Source organism: Oxyura jamaicensis, chromosome 18 (assembly GCF_011077185.1).
Source record: "Oxyura jamaicensis isolate SHBP4307 breed ruddy duck chromosome 18, BPBGC_Ojam_1.0, whole genome shotgun sequence".
Lineage (NCBI taxonomy): Eukaryota > Metazoa > Chordata > Aves > Anseriformes > Anatidae > Oxyura > Oxyura jamaicensis.
Window position 1 is genome coordinate 10,028,160 of NC_048910.1, and position 14,476 is coordinate 10,042,635.

Below are 14,476 nucleotides of genomic sequence, written 5' to 3' on the forward strand. Positions count from 1 at the left end.
CGTGTTAAGATTGCCACGCAGGGAGCAAAGCCTGCCCCAGCAAGGCATGGGGTGGAAACGAACCCCCAGGACTTCTGAGCGCAGTTTCCCTGACACCTCTCAGTTCCCCTTGTGCTGGGCTGCTGGTAGTCCCAACATCTGGATGCGAGCCCTAAAACCATAGAGGTTGCTCTGAAAAAAAGGGGATGGAAGACACCTGCATGTCAGGGAAGAGAATTCCCATCACCAGGCCCCGTCCTTCCCTTCCTCTTTACAAATACAGACGTGGTTTGAGCTGCACAGACCGCAGACTTGCTCCTGGAGGTAACGCAGGGCAATCGTCCAGCGCCATGACCAGCACTGCGCTTGCCCGGGCCTGCAAATATCTTCATTGCTAGCCCACGCTGACATCCAAGTTGTCCACCTCCTCCTGGACATTTTAACCTACACAACCTGGCTCAGTCAGTGCAGATGTGCTCCCGGTCACCCCATCACCTCGCCGTGGGTGCAGGAGCTCCTTCCCTAGCAGCACGCATCCCGCAGGGCCGCTTCACGCCCTCCTCGCCATCCGCAGAGCCTCCTCCGTGCCTCCTGGAGAGCTCCTCGGTGCTGATCTGAAGTTTGGATGCGGCGGTGTTTTTATACAGAAATGACATTATGACAAATGGTGAAGGATTAAATTACACTTCAATCAAATCAAGCCAAACCAGTAGGGATTGAGGTCCCAGTGGAAAGTATAGATGGAGTTCCTCAGCTTCCTGATTTGAATGACTTTGTTCTTCTTCCAGAGAAAAGAGGGGGGCGAAGGAGAAGAGAGGGGAAAGGGAGAGGAGGGGGGAATTTGGCCTAAAATGAAACATTTTCCTTTTAAGTTGAACATTTGAAAATGGCTGGGAGGAAAGAACTGAAACCCTGTAATGGCTGATACTGAAGAACAGCCTGGGACTTTTGCTTTTCGAGAACAGAAGCCAGGGAGAGAGCTGTGGTGTGAAAAAGGCAACGCTGTGTGCCTTGAAGGGGAAGGTGTTTGCAGCAGCCCATCTCCTGCAGACACTGAAAACCCCCTGCAAGGCACTAACCCAATTAGCTTTGCGAAGAGCTGTGCTGTGAAAAGGCAAAGGCACTGACAGTGGTTTTGGTAAAGGCTAAAGACAGCTTCACTCCGCCTTGCACTCCCATCAGAGTCACTTTATTATCTTTGTATTACCAGATCTTGCACGGGTTGGCTCAAGGGCCTTCAGCTCCGCATCTCTGTCCAACTGGAAACCTTCCGTGCTGGTTCACAGCGCTCTTTTGAATGTGGGAGCCTTTCTAAACGCTGCAGAAATAGTCATTGCGTGAATGGCACTGCCTGCAGGCAGACATGAGCAGACAGACAGACAGGTAACACGCTCTGGAAGTTGTGTTGGGTGCTTGGCTCCAGAGTTTGTCCTGAACACCCACTGAGTGCTGATTTCTATGTGCAGATCTTGACCGTTGTGCCCAACAGATCCCGTCAGAGAACGCCCATACAAGCCGAGCAGAACGTGTCAGGGACCCTTTGGCTCAGGCCGTCTGAGAGACAACCCGTGAGGCTGTCTCATCGCTCCTTCTGTGGAAAGGAAGGAGTGAGGGGCAAGCTCCTCTGTCTGAAGGGCAGTTTCCATTATTCTGGCCATAAAATGTGAGTCGGACATGGGCACACCTGCTAGAAGACAAAACAAAATTTTAGCCTTACTGAAATGAAAGGCAAAATCTCCACTACAGCAGGGCTGGAATTTCATCCTCAGTGTACGGGAAGCCACTTCCACTGACAGAAGAGCGAAGGCCACAGCAGCACGCACAGGCACACGTCTCCACATGTGCTCAGGCACACGCTCCAGCCCGCAGCTCAACGGGATGAAAAGCAGCAGATCAGCCCTTTGCAAAAGTCTTTTTGCTCTGAAGTTTCTCCCCACAGTAATAGGCTTTGCAAAGTATTTAAAGAATAACTTGAGCAATAATTCCCGGGAAACCATTTGTTACCTATGGTTAATGTCCAATCCGTTCACATCACATCTCAACTTTCTTGGAAAAAAAATCAAGGAGAAGACTCGCAGAAATCAAGATCCAAATTGGTTCAGCCTCTGAGGATAATAAAGACTTAGAAATATGTATAAATTTAAGTGGTTTTGAATAAGGACAGCGTTTCAAAAAAGCAGTTGAATTGTTACTTTGAAATAAGCCATTATTTTCTGCTTTTTTAAATTCCAATCTGTAATAGGGGATAAGATCCAGACCGCCAAGAACCAAGGAGAGTTTTTGATGCAAATGAAAAGCAGCATTTAAGAAGTAGAAGGATCCCATAATAGAGCCCACGCCAAACTGTCGGCTCCAAGATCTGCCTGGAACATCCAGGGGAACATCAGGCCCGTGAGATGAGAGCAGGAGGGCTGGGAGGCTCTCTTCACACGCACTGACCTCGCGATTCACCGGGTGAGAGCAGCCCAGAGCAGCCCCGTCTTTGAACATCGCCATCCTAAGAGTGCTCAAGGTCTGTCCCGGAGCCAGCTGCAGCACAGTGCGGGCAGAGGCTGCTGCAGCAGGGAAGGGATGGGAGGATTGCTCCTGACATCCCCTTGGACTCTTTTCACTGATCCCTGCCCCGTGAACCAGGAGAAACTCTGTGCTTCAGTGGGATTTGTGCACAGGGCAGAGAAAACCCACAGGATTCTCATCCTCAGGTGGATGTTTTCAGGAACGACGACGGGAGCGGTGGCTACATGGGAGAAGCTCGGTCTGTCGGTGCTGTGTGCCTCCCCTGGCTGTGCTGAGGCTTGGAGCTCGGCGCAGCACCAGCCTTACCCAGCCTGGGAGGAAAACCCCCTGCAAGGAAGCACCACGAGCATTAAGGTGATGCCACGCCGTCCCCCCCATGCCACAGGGGGAAAGTGGGCAGTGGGGTGAAAATGGGAGCCGGCCCTCGCAAAAGGGCCCAATTAGCCAACAACCAGCCTCGTCCCGCGTCCTGCAAAGGTGGCTCAGAAAATAAAAGGGCTGCAGTCGGGATTGGAGGGCCCAGGCGAAGTCGTGTACATCCATTTAACAAGAAAACTCATTGATAAGCAAACCACCTGATGCTTGCACAGCAGAAAAGAAAACACCTGGTTCTGCCTGTGGGTTGATAAGCCAATATCTTTAATCTTTTTTTTTTTTTCTCTCTCTTGATGACTGAAGTACACACTCTGTGCGGCCCTATGCTCCAGCCACATTGGTAATAGTAACAAAGCTTTGATGTCCCCCTCATTCAACAGAATGTTGTTTAGTTCAAAGCGAAGAACAGAGGCAATTCTTTGCTTTTAAATTATTAGCTCCCTAAGTCTTCTGTAATGATATAGTTTGACTGAAGTGTGCAGTTTATTAACTACATAAAGACGATATTATTAGAGCGGAGAAAGGCAGCCGAAAGTTTTGCCTTTCAGCTCAGCAGCAGGGGTTTTTGATACTTTGATCTCAATCAATGCTAAATGTCTTTGTGAGATAGAGGGAGCAGCAGAAATTACCTTTGGCACCATGACTACATCAATTATTTAGTTCTTTTTCTTATAAATTAAAGTGTTCTTCAACTTTTACCCCAATTTTTTCTTCTTCGTCTCTTTTTTTTTTCCCTTCAGTTGATTGGGAAAAAAAAAAAAAGGCTGACTGGAAGAAGTCTGGCTGCACACGGTGATAAAATTCCCAGTGACCTTTCCCAGTCCTGGTCTGGAAGGGTCTTGTCTGGGGCGAGGAGACGGAGGCAAGAGAACAGCAGCAGAAGGGGAGCTTGGGTTAATGTGCTGCTTAACCAAATGACTGCAGAGGTTGTTGCTGCAAATTTGGCCGTGTCCAGCCTAATTTTTATTTTATTTTTTGGTCACTTCCAATATTGCTAGCGTGAATGCAGCCAGAAAAATGGGACACTTGATGAAAGGATGGCTCTGAGCAGGATTCGAAGTGCTGACATTTATCAAAGCGCCTTCGGTTGCTCCTAGCACCGTGAGTGCACCAGGGGGAAGGTTTCGGAGCAGGAGCGAGGCCGTCCCACCCCAGGTATGAGGCGAATAAATTCCGGTCTCCGCGGGCGTCACGCTGAGCTTGCGGAGAGGCAGACCGCTGGGGCGGCAGCAGGCTCCTGCCCTCGCTCTCAATAAAGCCACTAACGTGAGTTAGGGTGGGCCAAACATCACCAAATCCTACCCATGTGTGAGTTTTGTCCCGCCTTGAGTTATTCCCCAGGGCTAACTGCTTCCAAAGCTGATTCATCCTGTCCTAAGAGCGGTGAGCAACCCCGTTCCCTGGGGACAGAGGGCACCCGGCATGATCGGAGTGGAGCTGAGCGAGGACAAGGCAGCCCGGTGCTTCTGCTGGATGGCAGCAAGTGCGTGGACAGGGGGTTTTGTGCTTTTATTACTCCAGGGAAGGGACTGTGCTGCTGGGTGGAGAGCAGCGCCAAGGAGGGAGGGTATTGCTGGGATTTACGGGGCGGAATCGGTGGCTGGGCCTCCGTGCTGTGGTATATCAGGGGGTGTTAGAAGGCACTGGCACCAGGACCTCAGCTGGCAGGATGAGCAGCAGCCAGACCACGGCGGTGCCGAGAAGCGGCTTTGCACCACCACCGGGCCCGGAGCAGCCTGAGGATTGCAAATACTGTCCTCTGGCCTGAGAAATGTCAGTGAGGGAGAAATAAAAGAGGGCTTTGCAGAGATGTTGAAGCCTGAACTATGGGAACTTCAATATATTTAGATGTAGAACATGTTGGAGAACAACATAATTCTGTTTTCATGGTGATCAAAGTTTTGCAAGAGGGAGGACTTGAGACAGTGTGCTAAGCTGCTATGGCAACATGAATTTTAAAAAGTAAACTGACTTGCAAGAGCTTATCTTTACCTCTTTAGTGTGGTGTGGAAGAGATCTGGGAACCTTTACCCTACCAGGGATCCTGTGAGGTGCTCACCTCTGCTTCCAGGCCAGGCGTTTTGCAAATGCATAAAACACGTCCCTCGCGGCAAGGCGAAAACTCCCCCGCCGACTGGAGATCTTCCTGCATCCCCGAGGCCCTGCACCCCAAAAAGCTAAGTCATGCTGATGCTTTCATAACAAATTTATCATAACTCGGACACTCAGGTGTTGGGGTGACTGTGCCGTGAACCACTTGGGTTGCACTGAAGTCCTATTCCGGGCCCCGAGTGGGATCAACGCGCCGCCGTCCCCGCGCAGAGGTGAGTTCCGCCCACGACCTCGGTTTCCAAGAGCACGGCGACGTGGGCTCGGCTTACAGCTCGGCTTTCAAGCCACCCTCACAAAATGTGAAGGCAGCGGTGTCAGGGAAGTTTCTGACGGCTCATCACACGAGGGGATGCTGTGAAGTGCTGTCATGCTCTGAGTCAGCTGTTCTTCCCCGGCTGGCATTTCAGGCAGGAAGAGCCTGCTCGCGGAGCTATCCAAACCACGCGGCCTGCCAAAACCACACTGGGAATCTCATGGGAACGAGCCCTCTCCCGAGCCAGCTGGTACTTCCTGCTCCTGAGGCCTGATCCTGCAGGATGCTGAGCATTCTTTGTTCCATTTTTAAATTAACGAGACTCGAGCAATGCACACTCCAAGACTCCAGGGAAAAAAAAATGAAAAATAACAAAAAGGTGCTCAGTGCTTTTGGCACTTGGGCTCTATTTCCCAGCTGGAGAGAACAGAGTGAAATGTCAGGCTGGAAGGGAGACTTGAGAGATGCCGATCGCCTGGGAAATAGACCTGAAATTCGGCTCAGCTTCACTGAGATGCTGTGTCCCATCCTCCATCCTGCGGGTTGTGGATGGATGCCCCCAGCATCCCAGCAGGATGCCCCCAGCCCCACGGCCCCACCACAGACGTGGTGCAGCAGCACGGTCAGAGCAGGTCAGCCCCCAAAGCTGGCAGCAGGATCCTGCCCATCGCTCCCATCCTATCCCAACAGTGTCCCCTTGAGGCTGTTGGCTGAGGCAGCCTGGGAAGAGCTCTCCTGCGGCACGGGGAACCCCAGAAGCTGGCCCACGGCTGCAGGGCGAGGATGCAACAACTCCCACGGGAGCACGGGAGGCTGGAGGAGCCCAGCCCAGGAACCTGGGAGAGGAGCCTGTTGGAGAGACCGGATGGCTAATTAAGCATCTCTGTTCTCCTGTCCCAGTTCATCCAAACAATACCTAACATCCGACTGTTGCAGCACGTGAGCTCGGGTGTGGAGCTCTCCTGCAGCAGGAGACGTCCTCCTCCCAGAGGGCAGCCCCAGCAGCCCCAGCCCCAGTGGGCGAGCAGGGCACGGGGCTCCCTCGCTGCTGCTGGAGCCTCCTTTCTTCTCTCTGCCAAACAGCAGGGAGTTTTCTGAGAAACTGCCCACAGGGAGCGATCACTTTTTCCAGTCATTAACCTTCCACATCCCTCACATTATCGGAATACTTTGGATGTCTAAGTTGCTGCAGTGAGCTAATTCCTCCAGGTGACTCCAGGCAGCTTTAAATGGGCTACTGCACAGCGAGGGGATTTGAACTGCCGGAGCTGAAAGCGCTCCAGACTCCAGCACGCCAGGCCTCCGACGGGGCCGAGATCGTCAGATGTCACCGTGCGAGCGCGGCGGAGTGGCAGGAGGGATGTGGGGGCTCTGGAGCTCTGGTTTCCCTGCAGGCAGCTGGGGGGTCTGCAGACCACAAGGGCTGATGGAAAGGAAGGAAGGAAAGCGAGGCGCTGGCTTGAGACTGACCACACAGGTGCCTGCCCCCCTGGGGAAAAATATACAAGTCCAGAAAGTGAAAGAAATTGAAAGGAAAGCACCGCCCTGAAGGGGTAAATGATGGGAGCTCATCACTGTCTGAGCAGCCAGTTTTGGATCCTGAGGTCTTCCCTCTGGTTTTGAGGAGGAACGTGAGGCCAAGAGACCATTTAATCCCCTGGCAATATTACAGTAATTCTTATCATATCAATGTGTGTGATATTAATTGGCAAAGTGTAACTCTTATCCATCACAACGTCTTCCTGTCGTTGTGTTTCCTGGATTACGCTGTAACGGCCCGATCAAGAGCGGCTGATTAACAAGATCAACAAAAGCTATCGCAGGAGACAGCACGTTTGTCTCTGATGGGCAGGGGGCGGACGCTGCCAGTGACTGCCACAGCAGAACCAAACCCTTCCAACAGAGCAGCGCCAGGAAGAGCAAACACCCAGCCGTACAAAGAGAAGCACAGGACCCGCAAAGTCCTGCTACCCTCTGTCACACCAAAACCTGGCGTGCAGGCACCGCGACTTCTGATGCAGCAAGGACTGCCCAGGTCTCATCCACATTGCGCTCTGCCAGTCACACCTCCTTTGCCTTTTCGGAGTTCTTGAGGCTGATTTGTCAGGGCAGTGTCAGCCACGTGCAATGCGCTGAACAGCAGCTTTACCTCCTGCCATGCACACGGGGACCACTGAGCAGGCAGGAGGAGAGACTTCAAATCCCGCAGTAGAAATCAGCATGATGAACCACGTCAGCCACACGGGCAAAACTTCATTTACACTTAAAAAGTACAAAACAGCAACATCAAAAGTCACAGGCCACATGGCCAACTTGCAGAATAATGGCCCCCATCACACACATCCAGGAAACCCCTCTACACTTGAACAACAACAACAAAAAAAAGATCTTGAAACTCTGGCGCGACATAAGGAAAGGAATGTTCTAAGACTCATGATAACACCACAGTTAAAAATTGTGCATCAGGCAATGCATCAGTCTAAGTTGGGAGAGGCTCAAAATGCCAACACAGACTCATTTTTGACCTTCCTGGGTGTTGCAGGGGTGCAGTCCAATTCACAGTTTCAAGACCCGTCCTGGCACTGAGGAGCCACTAAAGGGAAACTGGAGCTGATGCAGAAGTGCTCTGGAGCCTTTGTTGCTCTCCTGCACCACTTGCTCTTCAGGATCCTTTTTGGTTTTGATTAAGAAATGATGCTATGCCATACAATACTTGGCTTCTCAGGAAAAGTCTGAATTTTTTTATTTTTTTTTCCCCAGCTATCAGGTGTTTCTTAATGAATTTGATTTAAAATTAAGACTTCTTATTAATCATAAGAGGTGGACCCAAGCTGGGACACAAACACATCTGATCTTGGCAGTGCTTGAAGTCTTAGTCCTGCTCTGAAAAATGCCTGCAAGCTCTGCTCCAGCTGTGTTGTGTACAGTGTGCTGACACCTCATGGCCAAGCAAGTAACTCAGATAAGACATCATTTCCCAGGATATATGTACATAAATTCTCCATCTGTTATAAGGCAAGAAATGAGGTACATTTATCAAGAAGTCTATAATGAATGGCTCTGAATATACTAAAGATAGGAAAATCAGTCCAGAAATGCTTCAAATTCTTGAATTACAAACAGATGGGTATATCAGAGTTCATTATTCATAGATGTCATAGTCTGAGCTGCCTTGATGCTGAAGGATGGCTCTAATGCGCTTCTTTAACAGCATGGCCCTTGTACTGAGCCTTACGTGGCAAACTTCAGCATCCTAGCAAGCGTCTGTTCGTTAGGGGGTCACATCTTGGCTGCTTCAGGCGCTGCTGGTTACCCTGCTCTGCCCTCTTCTGCGGGGCTCTCCCACGGGCAGATCACCTCCTTTGCAGATTCCTTACAAACCTGGTGGCACTTGTGCTCTTCCTCCGCAGAGTCTACAGGGTAGATTCGGCTCTCCAAAGGAATGTCCATTTTTATTTGGAAGAAGCTGTGTTGTGAAATAAAAACTCATCATGCACAGGGCACTTTTTGATGTGCTCTCTGAAAATACCAAGCATGCAGCACGGAGTCTGGCTTTGAGTGTTTTATTGTTCAAACCCCAAATCCCAAAGCAAAACTGGGCACAAGCCCACATAGATGGAAAAAAAAAAAATAAGTGCACTCCAACAGCTTTGAAGCAAAACTGCTGTGTGCCGGAGTGCACAGCCAGGTGGGTAAAGAGCCCTCGGATTTGTGCTTCTGAATTTATAATATGGACTCATCCACTCGGTCAGCAGCGTAGGTGGATTAATAGTGGCTGAGTAGACATCAGTTTCAATGAAGGACAAGGCCAGGGTTTGGTCTAAAAAGTGATTCTCTAGGCAAAAATCCCCATTCTTACAGTATCCTGTTCCCAAACAACAAATGTTTTGAGGTTCTCTCAAGATTTCTGCTCTCTTGTTACTTCTGGGTCTCCTCTGACCATTAAACCATACCTGAACCAGAGCTTGAGAATAAACACAAACATGCAGGTGAGTTTCAGAATTCAGGGACCTAAAGTAAAACCTGGGAACTTTACACCATTAACAGGAGGCCTGAGCGCAGCAGAAGGGAACAACCAGGACCACCTCCTGCCTGTGCTCCACACAGAAAACAAACACAAGAAGCCAACACGACAAGCCAGTTTGGAAAGGCTTTCTGTGGCTGCGGACAGGCAGCGCAAACACCAGTTGTGATTGTAAGAACCCCTTCTGTAGGCCCTGCTCACGGCATCGCTCAGCCGCACAGCGCTAACAAAACGCACCAGCGACCAGCCGCTGTTGGTCTGAGGACCTCAGGGGCACCTTGTGGAGATAGACTGCAGGGGAGAAATACCCGAATCAGACAAATTTCTGCTAATGCAAACAACAGCTCGGCCACGCCGTACGCAGCAGCCGCACGGCCGCTGGTGCCCAGGACAAGCGGGAAGATGGCGGCTCCTCCATTTTGTGCCCCGAAGCCTGTGAGGAGCGGAGCCGCGGCCCGCTCGCCATGACAGGCGAGGGAAGCCCTCAGCGAGCGGGCACGGGGGAAGATGGTGACAGCTGACAGGAATATGAGGCAAAAGGCCTGCTTTGTGGGCTCTGCTGATAATATTTAGCCACGAACCAACCACAATACCAAACGGTCCCTGAGGCGAGCCCTTCGGGAAGGCACCCACGCACGGCGCTTACCTGCTCACCGTCTTGGCGTCCTGCCGGAGCCGCCGCTCCCGCTCGCCCAGCGGCTGCACCTTCCCGTGGGGCACGGCTGGGCACCTCGGCGAGAGCGTGGCGAAGACGGGCGAGTTCAGGCAGCCCCTCTTCAGGAACCGTCTGAGGGAGAGGGCGGCCGCACGGGGCTTGGCAGGCGCCGCAGCTCCCACCTTGCCGGCGATGGAGGGGAAGGGGCTGGATATGGCCCCACCAGGCTCCTGCTCCCTGTCGGTGCCCGCCGTGCTGTCCAGGGCCACGCTGATGGGCGAGGGGCAGGCGGTGCTGTGGGGCAGGGCTGTGGGGCCAGGGGACGCGGGGGGCAGGATGCTGGTGCCAGCGTGGACGGGCAGGCAAGGGGCCGGGGAGCTGAGGCGGCACAACTGCAGGGAGGAAAAGGAGAGGCTCGGTCAGGGCAGCATGCTTCTGGCTGGTGTCCCCAAGCGTGGGGACAAGGCTTTGTCAGCGGACTCCTGTCCTGCACTCCCAGCCTGCCCACAGGGGAGCAGAGGAGTCATGATTTTCTCACGGAAAATACCAGGATTGCTGCTACCGGCCTCGGTGGGTGCTGATGGATCAGGCCCCACAGCAGACAGGGTGCTGTAGGAGACATCAGCTTGTCCACATGTGGAGTCTGCTATTCTGAGAGTGTGAGCACAGCTGTGTGTGGTACAACCACATTTAACCCAAAACACCACTGTGCCAGCTGCTGTGGTGCCCAAGAATTAGAACAATGAGCTCAAACCCCTGATGACTGATAATGCAAGGCGTTACATCTTGTGCTGAAGGCCCCAGTGTCTCTAGCTGGTGCTGTGAAGGCTCAGGCTCAACTAACAAAGCCCTCGGGACGAGCTGGAGGACAGATTTGTCCACAGAGTATGTGGTGCATGCCCAGGATCCTCACCCACTTCCCAGAGCTTCACCACCAGCAGAAATGGAACGCAGCTCAAGTGTCCAAAGAGAAGTGCTGAGAGCAGAGGCACATACAGAAAATACACGCATGCATGGCAAAGAGATGACACAGTGAGGGATGAACATGCTGAGACAAGACAGAGAAGGATGAACTGAGTTCTTTTTTCATTTTCTATTTATTTTTATTAGGCAGATGAATGCACGGAAGTGATGGCCAAGAAACAAACAACATACTGCTCTGATTTCCAATGGAAACAAACAGTTTCTTGGCTAACACAAAACAAAGTTCAATTTGTACCATGGTCACACTTTGTACCATGCAACCTTCCTCTTCAGGGACTGAGCAGCAAGGGACCGAGGAGCGGTACACTGGGTTATACCAGCTTATTCAGCCTATAAGCAGAACAGAGCCAGCCTCTGCCTGCAAGTGGGGGCCTGGTGTTTCACAAGCACGGTGACTCTAGAGCGGGCAGCATTAACCCATGGCGGTGGGACAGCAACGCAAAGCTGAGGTGATGAGAAAATCAGAGAAAGGAATGGATAGAGATAACATAAAAAGCAAAGATACAGACAAAACAGAAGTAGAATCACAGGGACTGACTGGAACACACAGATTTGTTATTTATTATTTATACCCTGACTTGATCTTCCACGTGTTACTACTGCTGGCAATCCCGACACGCTCAGTGTCCCACGGTACACAAACTCTGAAGGGACTGTAGAGCTCATCACAGCCAAGCAGCTGCAGACCAGCCCTGCCAAGCTCTTGAGTACCCTTCAGTGCTTTTATGTTAAGGTGAGTTGATGGTACAGTACTTCACATACAGAAGCCTTGTGGTTTTAAGCATTTACAGGCTGAGCCTGCTCCCCCTTACAGCATTGCAAAATTTGCTAATGCTTCCCTCGGGAACGCGAGTAGGTACTCGGCGGGCAGACCTTGACACCAGAGCTGAATGCTCATGTAACTTGATTTCAATTCCTCTAAACCATTTATCACCGTTAGGTTAACAGAGGTCACGAAAATCTCCATAGCTCAGCTGCAAAATGAAGACGACTGGTTCTGAAGTGACACCAGATCAGACCGCGTAGCCCTGATTCTGCCTCTGATACCACATACAGGGAGGGCAAGAATTGCTGTTCAAAGCTGCCTGGGCCTATGGCCTGGCTGTCTCCCTGTCAGGCAGAGGCTGGTCTCCATACACCCTAATACCTCAGGGTTCCCACTCACATCCAGTTTTCCTCTATCTCCATTGTCCTGTAAATTCATTCCAGTAATAAAAACGGATGAATAATGCAAGTAGGAGTTAAGAAGTTTCCTGTATTCCAGTGCTTCCCACCCAGTCCCTCCACTTCCCCTAAATTCTAACAAACAAGGAAGTTTTACTGCTACCCCCATGATTCTCTTTACTGGCTTTGCAGGAATCTTCCCACTTCTGGTAATCATCAGCCTGGTCCAGACAGGCAGGGGGTTCCCAGCAAAGCCTGGAATCTCCCGAAGCTCTCTGGTGCTAACATAGTTATTTAGGTTTCCTTATTCTAAAGAGCAAAAGAACAAATGAAAAAAAAAAAAAAAAAAAAAAAAACACTACTTAAAGTTGGAAGCAGCTCTTAACACCTCTGCCCTGTTTTTTCCTTGCCTCTGGGCTACAGACCAGTGACAACTAGAATTACCTCCTGCTAGGTTTTTTAACAGTATAAAATAGAATAGCAGGAAAAAGACAAGAGAAGAGGCAGAAAGGATCTGATAAAAGAAACACAAAGCTGTGGCTGTATCTCTCCAGCAGGCTCCTGAGAGGGATGGCTCTAAGGCTGCTCACCTAGCTCATCGTGTGGGGGAGGAACAGGGAGAGCAGAGCTTTCTACTGATCATCTCCAACGAGACGAGGGGATGTCATTAAAATTCACAGGGTCACCCAAACCTTCAGAAATGGTCATCGTGCTATTCTCACAAGAAGTCTAGCCCACTCTTCTCTCTGTGACCCCCCTGCAGTGACTTGGAGGTGCAGAATACTTCAGGTGCTTTATAGCAGATAGGGAATTTGTGTGCACACTGCTCTCAGGGGGTGCCCACTATGCACCCCCTGGGAGGGTGCACATCCTACTGAGAGGATGGGTGCCCACATGGACATGCTCTGAGCTGGACTGCCTCATTCTGCTCCCTGCAGGGTCCTCCACTGCTGCTCCAGGCAAGGCCGATTTGAACCCAAAGGACTGGGACAGCACAACTCCACTCTACCCTGTGCCATCCCAGCTCCTGGAGGAGTAGGAGGCAGGGAGAGGTGCCTGGGCTGCCCAACCTCCCGGGCTCTTGGGCAGCCAGAAGGCATCGCACCTCCATGGTGTGCACAAAGGGATTCTGGCCCTGTGCCACGGGTCTGGCACAGCCAGCGGCCTGGCTCCGGCAGCGTTCCCATGCCTGCCGTGCCTGGGAAGTGACATCTGCTGCTGCAGAAGCCATGGCAACATGCAGGAAGCAGGCTGCTGGCAGAGCTGGCCTGGGAAACCTAAAGCAGCACTGACACCTTCAGGAAGGGGAGACGAAGCTCAACACCAGCCTCAGCTTGTCTTTTTCCTGCGCTGTGCCCTGCAGGGCTCAGAGCCTACTTGGGAGGTTCCTGCTTGAGCTGGCTCCTCCGATCCAGCTTGCTCATGACCTGTGTGATGTCCACAGTGGTGGCAGCTTCTCTGGCTTTGGCCTCTTCCTCTTGCTGCCTCAGGATGACGGGGCTGGGGCTGGAGCGGAGCTGACGGCGGCCGAACGGGAAACTGGAGCTGGGCAGAAGGAGAGAGAAGCAGGGTGTTACCAAGAGGTGGAGGGGCACTGACACCACAGTCACTAACTGAGCAAGGAACAATGTCCTTGAAACCCCTGTACCTCTGGATGGCCTCAGGGACAGCAGAGTCACAAATTAGAACTCTGGTTAAATCCCTGAGGCAGTGCGTGGGGAGCGGGATGTTACAGCACCTGCTGGTACCCGACCAGGCAGAAGAAAGGCTCTTCACACATGAAATAGAGATGCATCTTAGCATTTTGGCTGACTTTGCTCTCAAAGACTTTTGGTTTCTTAACATCTCTCCCAAAGAGAAGCCAAGGAGCACTCCAGGAGTGCTTACAGGAGGGCAAGCTCAGATACCGAGACAGAAATGCTGCTGTCACGCACCCAACAGGGAAGTGCAAGTGCAGACTAGGTGGTTTAAACAGGGCTCGGTGACTCAGTGTCACACACCAGCTGCAGAACGACTAAAAGAGTAGAGACGGTCTTGTTTCTGGTCCTAGCGGGGACACCGAGGCCAGGAGATGTCCAGTACATTGCTCTTTTGTTGTAAGCATTTGAAAGTAACTCACGCTCAGCGTGAACCCAAACAACTGCCATCAGGTGCTTTTTTTCTCAGGAAGATCAAGACAGGGAGCAGAACGGGTGGTTCAGGCATCCCTGATACCCCAAAAAACCACCTGCTATCTGCTTCAGCAGAAGCATTACCAACAGCAGTGAAAACAAATGCTAAACCTTGTCCGGATGGGGTGCCAGCCCTGTAGTTCCCTCAGCGTGCTGCCTCAGCACCGCGTGTCCAGGACAGGCCCTGACAGACATGACGGTGGTCACCAGGGGCCAGCCAACATCTGCCAGCAACCTCATGA

The 14,476-nt window shown here is 51.7% G+C and overlaps 1 protein-coding gene across 1 annotated transcript in view; it reads right to left on the reverse strand.

Moving 5' to 3' along the window:
• Positions 1–7,462: 7,462 nt before the first annotated feature.
• RGS9 (regulator of G protein signaling 9) overlaps positions 7,463–14,476 on the reverse strand; it is a 34,234-nt gene continuing 27,220 nt past the window's right edge. Inside the window, exons 17-19 of the mRNA XM_035342420.1 lie at positions 13,491–13,608; positions 9,907–10,307; positions 7,463–8,702 (exon numbers count right to left, since the gene is read on the reverse strand). Coding sequence (XP_035198311.1) covers positions 8,546–8,702; positions 9,907–10,307; positions 13,491–13,608 — 676 coding nt within the window. The 3' untranslated portion in view covers positions 7,463–8,545. The remainder of the gene's footprint in view (positions 8,703–9,906; positions 10,308–13,490; positions 13,609–14,476) is intronic.